The sequence below is a fragment of the Eriocheir sinensis genome, chromosome 10 (genome assembly GCF_024679095.1).
Source record: "Eriocheir sinensis breed Jianghai 21 chromosome 10, ASM2467909v1, whole genome shotgun sequence".
NCBI classification, from domain to species: Eukaryota; Metazoa; Arthropoda; class Malacostraca; order Decapoda; family Varunidae; genus Eriocheir; species Eriocheir sinensis.
The window spans coordinates 1,351,658-1,360,801 of record NC_066518.1 but is presented as its reverse complement, the minus strand read 5'-3'; the positions used below and the strand labels follow the sequence as shown (position 1 = coordinate 1,360,801).

General features: G+C 39.9%; 1 protein-coding gene across 1 annotated transcript; it reads left to right on the top strand.

The window, feature by feature from the left end:
- The first annotated feature begins 31 nt into the window (after positions 1-31).
- LOC126996410 (crossover junction endonuclease MUS81-like) lies at positions 32-9,141 on the top strand. Its single transcript, XM_050856817.1, has 5 exons — positions 32-150; positions 2,732-2,910; positions 7,110-7,248; positions 8,125-8,334; positions 8,697-9,141. Exons 1-5 carry the CDS (start codon positions 70-72, stop codon positions 8,859-8,861), a joined length of 774 nt encoding a protein of 257 aa, XP_050712774.1. The 5' UTR covers positions 32-69; the 3' UTR covers positions 8,862-9,141.
- Positions 9,142-9,144: the final 3 nt, after the last annotated feature.

Sequence of the window (9,144 nt, the reverse complement as noted above, 5' to 3'; positions counted from 1 at the left end):
TTAAATGATGGGTTCATAAAATTGTGTGTAGAGTGCGATGTCAAGCTGTCAACTGTAAGCGGCGGAGGGATGTTTGTAGCGGGAGCGGGGAGACAGGAAGAGGAACACGAGATTGGGACGGCTCTGGCAGAGAGAGAGAGCACGAAAGTCGTAAGTGTGCCTTCTCTCCTTGCCTCTCAGATTTACTTGGTGTAAGGTGCTGTCAAAGTGATTGGAGGACTATATAATTATACCATTGAGGCAGCAAGCGAACTTGTCTGGTGACAGTGGTGAGTATGTAATAATTGATTCTGTATTATGACGGGGAGAGTGGCAGGCGACGCTACACGCGTATGGGACCTGTGACGTCGACCTTTGCTGCTATATTACCACCTTTAGGACCGTTTTGTGCTTGACAGTGGACAGTGTAGAGTGGCTGAGTGACTATTGTATGTTCAGCACTTGAACAATGGAGCTGCTGAGTTGATTAGGAGCAGGTGATCTATTTTGAGAGAACAATGGAGCTGCTGAGTTGATTAGGAGCAGGTGATCTATTTTGAAAACATTCATTGACGACGTAGGCTCACGTGCCCGTAGCCTATTCATGTTATCCGTATAATATTTTCTGACCAAAAATTCCAAATTTCTGAAAATTATGATTGATAGACTTCACTTTCTTTTTATGTAGTACTTTTTTTCTATAGAGTGTGTCATTTCTTGAATTCACGGAGGCTTGGGATTTGTGCCTTTCCATTCTTTACATATTTCCTCCTTGGTCACAAAACGCCAGAAAACGCTTCTCGTACGTACTCTATCTGGTGTAAGAAAGTCATCACTGACTCGGCTGATGCCCCAGATAGTTCAGTTAATCAAGTAGGTAAATAATGAAATAATGATTAAGAATAATTACTGCAAAACACGTTAGGTGAAGAATCAGCAGCCAAGCCTAATCTAAAGCAATAAGTGACCCAGGTTTTCTCATGAGTTTGGAAGTGCTCACCTCAGTTCTAAGTGTCACTAAACCCTTGCCAGAAAAGCTGCAGGGGTCACAACAAGAACTGATGGGTGCTCTTAGAAGCGTAGCTACACAGAGCTGCATAGATGCATTTCAGTTCTATCGTGATGGAAATAAGTTCAACCAGCTTTTTGCCCAAGCTGAGGAAAGGTACGGATATATCATCCAGAAGCCTTGAACAATCAGAGGTCATCAGAAACATAATTAAGGCTAACCCTCCAACAGCAACTCCATAGGAGTACTATCGAAGAGCTATTCTTCTCCCATTTTCAGACACTGCTATACCACAACTCGGGGAAAGGTTTGCATCTAAACACATTAGGAGTTTTTTGTTGGGAAATCTTGTTCCCTCTCTTTTCAGTTGATACTTATTTTAGGGAACTGAAGGAGGCAGTTGAATTTTAAGGAAAATTTCTTGATGGAGATGCAGATCTCGTTGAAGATGAATATCTACGGGGGCAGAGTTATTGGAAGCGTCGTGAATCTCATGAGAGGTCAAAGCAAGTTGTTGAGACATTGGCATGTGCCAAAAAATTGGGCACATATCCAAATGTTTCCACCTTATTGCAATTTTTTCAACCCTACCTGTTAGCACTTCCACCAATGAGCGATCCTTTAGTGCCCTTAAATTGCTTAAAACATACCTTAGGAACGCAGTGAGTGAAAGTCGTTTAAATGGACAGGCCCTACTTTGTCTATTGTGACACAAATCTTGATCATGAAGTCCTTGAAGAATTTGCACGTCAGAACAGACGCCTAAATTTGAGGTAAACCAGTTTCACTGTATTGTTGTTAACAGTAACTAATCTAATTCATCTAGTTAATTTTTATTTTATATTCATAAAATACCTGGCCCAGTTTCCATGTATCTTGTACGTAAAAATATGTATTACAGCAGCAGCCTGTATAAACGAAGATTATACATATTATATGAATGTAACATTTTTTTCCTTGCCAGTATATTACTTTTTTATCAGATCATGTAGTTCTAAAGTAAGTAGTGTTGTTTCGAGAGTAAATTTTTGCAGTCCAAATTACAGAAATGAACAAGATTTTAAAAGTAATGCTCGCTCAAGTAACATAAAATTAGTACTTTTAAGAATATTTAAATCTCCCAGATTTATGTTGTACTTATATGCTACCAACAAACTTCTAAAATGTACAATGTATGTATATGTATGTATCAATGCAGGTATGTATAAAAAAAAAAATAACTTTACCCTAGTGATCTAACCCGAATCCTCAAGCTGTATGGGATCCCTGCGCTTGCAATAATACTGGACGCAGAATACTGATAGTCTTCTACCTCTCAAATTCCGCTGCCATGTTGCCTCTCTATCTTCTATTGATATTTTCATGCTGACTGCTCTTCTGAACTTGCTAACTGCATGCCTCCCCCCCTCCCGCGGCCCCGCTGCACAAGACTTTCTACTCATGCTCATCCCTATACTGTCCAAACCCCTTCTGCAAGAGTTAACCAGCATCTTCACTCTTTCATCCCTCACGCTGGTAAACTCTGGAACAATCTTCCTTCATCTGTGTTTCCTCCTGTCTATGACTTGAACTCTTTCAAGAGGAGGGTATCAGGACACCTCTCCTCCCAAAATTGACCTCTGATTTTGAACACTCCTTTAACCTCTGTTACGGAGCAGTAAGTAACGGGCCTTTTTTTTTTTTTTTTTTTTTTTTTTTACTGTTTCCGTAGCTGTAAAAAAAATTAAAAAAAGTATTTGCCAGCAGGAAGTGAGGGAGCTTGTGTTGCCTGTGGTTATAGAGCGCAAGCGGATGGATGACCTTGTCCGCAGCATTAAGGATGGACGCTTCAGGGAACAGAAGTTTCGTCTGCAGCAGTGTGGCTTGAGCCGTCCTGTATATCTGGTGGAGGAAAGTCATGGGTCTGTTGCTCCTGGTCTTGGGTAAGTTGCACAGACTCTGCATCAACATACTTCTGCATGGAATATTTGGAGGCTGCCATAAAAAGTGATCTGCGAAATGAGATGTCATGAAACTTCGTGCACCACTGGACTAAACTGAGGGACATCATTTGGTGTCCGTGATAATACTGTGATAATAGGAAATGTCAGCATCTTAGCAAAAAGGTGCTATAGTGTTACTTTGCCTATTTCACTGGCACATTCTTTTGTGTGAGGTCTATTGTTGAGATCCCCACACTTCCAAAAGTTGATATATAAAAGAAAGGTTTGTTGATGAGAATCATCCTAATACTCTTCACTGGCACTATTCTTTGACCTATATCAATGTTTACCTTTTATGTGTTGGTAATGTTGCCATTTGTAATTTATTATTTTATAACATTATTCTTCTTCATTTGTAAGAATTGTGCCACTTTTTTTTAAAGTTGTACTGGACCCCATTCTCTGATTAGGAGAATTAAGTGATGTATTGTCACTACTCATAATCAGTCCCTGCCACTTTCAATCAAACTTACTTTTTACAGTAAGGGAAGAAGCTCTAGTGCAAGAAAAAAATAGAAAAGCCTGCTAAGCACCTCTAGAAAAGTAAACAGACAAGAGTGGCCAGAAGAGAGTTCAAATTCAGATGGAGAGGCTTCTTGATACTCTCCTCTTAACCCTTTCACTATGGCCAGGTGAAAACAGCGCCCCGCCCCGTATCCAGTCTGGCTGCACGCGCCAAATTTCAAACATCACTACTGAGCTTAACAACTTTTAAGCCATAAACTCAACATCATGTATTATATATAAAATATGCAAAATTAAATGGTGCACAAAGAAACATAACTGAACCCCTTCAACACGAGGACGCATATACTGCGTCCTTGCGTGCCCCATACCATATCCGAGGACGCGCATACTGCGTTCTGGCTCGCTTTAGCCAATATACAAGGTATTTTATCTCTATATTTATGCTTACATCTCAAAATTATCAATTAATTTATGTTTTTTTATGTGTACCATTTAATTCTGCATGTTTTCTTATATAATTCATGATGATTATGTTGAGTTTATGGCTGAAAATTTGTTATATTCAATAGCGATATTTGAAATTTGGCGCGCACGGCGATCCTGGATACAGCGCGGGGCGCTGTTTTTGCCCGGCCGTAGTGAGTTTCTTTATGTGCACCATTTAATTCTGCATGTTTTCATATGTAATACATGATGATTATGTTTGAGTCTATGGCTGAGAACTTGTTATAACCAATAGCGACATTTGAAATTTGGCACACGCAGCGATCCTGGATGCGGCGCGGTGTAAGACTCGGGAACATTCCATGCGGTAACGGATCTTGGCGACACTTATATTTACTTATAATAATTGACCTACTTTTTCCTCCCTAATTTCCATTTCCGTCCTTAACCCTTAGAGTACGGTTGGTGATGCATTTCTCTGGATCCTGTGCACGGGGAAAATTTAGGCATTTAAAAGAGGTGGAAATGGTGTCTTTCTTCTTTGCAATAATTGTATATTCATCTAGTATATATAGTGGTGTAATAAAACTTATAATAAGAATATTAAAAAGTTATGACGGCCGAAAATATTGCGCATTTTCTCATGGCATTGCGTGGAAGCACCCCACTCGCTCTCACTCTTTCTCGCTCTCTCTCTACCTACTTATTTGCCCCTCCCTCCTCTGTCAATGTCACTGCCATAGCAGTCATCAGAGTCATTGTCACTTTGATTCACCCACGCTCTACTTCCGCCCGGAGCAGAGGAACTGCTTGACGCGTCACGAGACATGACAGATGTATTTCGAACAAAAGTGGAAAATGATTTGTGGCCTTCGGTAGGCTGCGCGCTGGAGACGAATGAGAGTGTGTATGGATGCCAGATGCCTCCACCATTCTTCTGAGTCAAGAACTGGCGGTATATTTGCAACGTAGGAAGTGTAGCATGTGATGTTTATATATATGATCCGTGTATGGTTGGGGCGTGTGGTAGCGCACTTTTATATACGATCGCCATAATCTAAGGGTTAATTAAATTCTGGCATTACGCAATATCCAGGACGAAATAACACATATGCTCGCTTAAGCGAGCCAGGACACAGTATACGTGTCCTCAGATATGGTACGGGGCATGCAATTATGCAGTATACGCATCCTCGTGTTGAAGGGGTTAAAGAGTTCTAGGTGTAGGAAGGAGAAAATCAGATGAAGGAAGGCTGCTTCAGAGATTACTAGTGAAAGTGATAAAAGATTTAAGATACTGGTTAACTCTTGCATAATGAATTTGGATAGCATAGGAACAAACGAGTAAAAAGCTATGTACAGCGGAGCCACAGGAGGGGTGGGGGGATGCAGTTGGCAAGTTCAGAAGAGCTGTTAGCATGTAAATAGTAAGCGAACAGAAAAAGAGAGGTACCATTTTGGAAGAATTTAAGAGGTAGAAGACTGTGAGTAAGAGGAGTTGATGAGACGAAGAGCCATTGACTCCACTCTGTCTACAAGGGCTGTGTGAGTGGAACCTCTCCACACATATATGCATATTCCATACAAGGTCCTTGGATATGGACAGTATCTAGGAGATGGGAAAACTGGTGGAAATGATACCAAATGCCTAACCTCAAGAAAGCTGATTTAGCAAGAGATGAGATATGAAGTTTCCGGTTAAGAATTTCCAGTTAAGAAAAATAATGGATAGATGTTTGGAAAATAGTGTCAAATTGCAAGGTGGAGAAATTGAGTTTTGAGGCATTGAAGGACAGTAAGTTTCATTTATCCCATTCAGAAATGACAGCAAGGGCAGAAATTAAGTGTTCTGTTGCGTCAAGTCTCGAGTCCTGTAATTCCTGTTGGGAGGACCTTCTATTAAAAGATGTTCAGCAATGCAGAGTAGGTTATTGTCATAGGAGTGGATAGAACAATTTATATTGGAAAGATCTTCAGTGAACAATAACAAGTGAGTGGGAAATAGCATAGAGCCCTGTAGAACACTACTATTGATAGGTTGAGGGGTAGAACAGTGACTGTCTACCACAGCAAAGATAGACTGGCCTGAAAGGAAACTGAAGATGAAAATACAGAAAGAGGGATAGAATCCATAGGAGGGAAGTTCTGAAAGGAAAGACTTGTGCCAGACTGTCAAAAGCTTTTGTGATGTCTAAGGCAACAGCAAAAGTTTCACTGAAACGGCTGAGAGAGTGACCAGGAGCCATTTAGGAAGGCAAGATCCCAGTAAAATGCCCCTTGCGGAATCTGTACTGGAAATCAGAGAGGTCAGATAGACCCAGAAGTTGATAGATCCTTAAGAACTTTCTGGCTAAGGATTGATTCAAAAGCTTTAGAATGACAGGAAAGTAAAGCTAGAGGATGGTAGTTTGAGAGATTGGAACGGTCACCCGTCTTAGGCAGAGGTTGTTTGTAGGTGTACTTCCACCAGGAAGAGAAGGATGTTGAAAGGCAGAGATGAAAGAATTTGACCAGGCAGGGTGTCAGCATGGAACCACAATTTCAAGGACAATGACAGGCACTCCATTGGGTCCATAAGCCTTCTAAGGATTCAGGCCAAAAGGCATAGAAAACATCATTCTTAAGAAATTTAATAACAGGCATAGTGGAGTTGGAGTAGGAGGAATATACCCCAAATTGTTCGGAGTGGAATTTTCAGAGAAGGTTTGAGCAAAGATTTCAATTTTAGAGACGTGACACCTGGGTTGCCATCAGAACCAAGGAGAGGTAGGCAAGATGAAGAAGTAAAATTGTTAGATATTTTTGGCTAAATGCCAAAAGTCTCTGGAAGACTTAGAGAAAGCAAGGTTGTGGCATTTTTTGTTAATGGAGTTTTTGGTGAGTCTAAGAATAGATTTGGCTTGATTTCAGGCAAAAATATAAAGATCATGGTTACCAGGAGTTGGAAGGCTCAGGTACCTTTCTTGAGCTTCCTCTGTCTTTTATAGCACGAGAACAAGCTTGATTGACTCCGGGCATTTTAGCTTGAGGAGCAGAGAAAGTATCAAGATACTGACATACAAATTCAGACTGTGTCCACAAACGGAATGTCAATACAGGAGGAATTACTGTAAATTGAGAAGTTTTGAGGAAATGGTGTGTGTGTTGCATGTATAAAGTTTAATGTAGAAAGTAAGAGAATTTGTCTTTAGAAAATATGCTGCTGATGTTGATCAAATTTTTTACAGCATGCCAGAAACAACTTACCTTCAGGCTATTGTCAACACCCAGGTCATCAATGGGTTTACAGTGAAGGTTGTGAGAAGTCAGAGAGAGTCAGCTGCCTACCTCACTATTATGACTCGTTACCTTCAGACCAAGTATCAGGTGAGTGCTCCTAATCACTTCTCAGTTACTTGGAACTGTTTCAGAGGCAGCATGAATTTTTATTTGTCATAGACTTTGTAAATTCAGAAAAGTTTTTTAAACATTATTAGGTTGCAAAAAGGGAGTGTAGAAACTAGAAACCCCTTCGCCAACCCTTCATGGGAGTTCCAAAAGCGAGCAGGGGGATCTAGAGCTGCAGTTAGATAATTAAGAAATGGGTTAAAATGTGGAAAAGACAATTGCTCTAATGGACTGCACATGCATATATGCATATATATATATATAACACACACACACACACACAGTAAACCCCCGACTATATGGCAACCGTGCAGTGATCGCCATTTTCTTTTCAAGACTGGTTGTGCAAAAATTTTATACTACGACAAATTGTACACGTACCTGACACTAGTGCATACTGTATTTACACACAAATGTAAGGTCACAGCCCAGCCGCTGAACAGCATGAGACAACAATAAACAAATAGGTCCACCATGCCCACACAGCCACCTAGTGGGTGTTGTGGACATTGATTAGGAGAAGGAATTTGATGTATGTCCGTACTTCTGTTTTGCTCATTTTGAGTCAAGTACGGTATGTAATAAGTTTATGAAACAAAAGTTTAACGAGTGCCTTGTAAAACTCTGAGCGTTTTCATCCAAAATTAAGTGTTGGAATAAAACGGGCACATTATACAGCAAAAGAAAACTAGGTAGTTTGAGGAAAAGAGGGTAAACTTTAATTTTCTGCCATTACCATGCTGTACCTGCAGTGTGATGCATGTTTTTTCCTTGTGCATGGTCTAATTTGGAACTGAACATTTGTGTAATAGGAGGGATTACTTTATACAGTTTTGCTCAATTCTTTTCCTGCAGAATATGACTCTGAGGTCAGCTCAGCTTCAGGAATTAAAGGGTAACCAGACCTGCCCCTCTTCAGAAATGGGTATGTCACTGCTGCCATTTAGTGAATTTAATACTGCATCGATGAAAAACCAGCAGCTGACTGTGCAGGAAATGTTTGCCAAGCACCTTCTACAGCTGCATGGGGTCAGTGTTGACAAGGCTCGAGCAGTGGTTGACAAGGTATTTTTTTCAACTCTTATGTACTGAATGTTGTTATATAATTATATTGGAGTGCCCCTTTTATTTTAAAATTATCCTTTATTTTTTATATATATATATATATATATATATATATATATATATATATATATATATATATATATATATATATATATATATATATATATATCCAGGATACCATTTTTTAATATAATGTCTGCAAATGTAAAGCACATGATTATGCTGCTAACTTGGCAAGATAAGAAGTGAGCATGAAAATATTAAATCAAAGAAGGAAAGTAATTTGTTGGTGCCCAGAGCAATTTTTATTTAACTTGAACAAAATTTTGTTAGAATATCTCTTCCCACACACTCTTCCACAGTATGGGACACCCAGTTTATTGATGACTGCCTATGAGGAAGCAGCCAACACACATGAAGCCAAGAAATTACTTGCTGACCTGAAGTGGGGCAAAGCTGGACGAAGTCTTGGTCCAGTGCTCAGTGCCAACATTGCCAGCCTGTACACCACATCCGTTCTGCAGTAGTAATGAAGTGAGCTCATAATTTATTACGCTTCATCCATTCCACCACTCTACAATCCACTCCTTTTGCTGTCACACCCATACCAAACTGCTCATACATGTTTTCATTACTTTCTCCATTCCATCCTGAAACACCACATGCACCTCTTATATAACTCATTTCCACTGCACGTATTCTCGATTGCTGTGCTACATTCCATGTCCACGCCTCTGATGCATATCTCTGGGACTGATAACAATTACATTCAATAGAATAAGTGACATTAATAAATATGTAACTTATCAT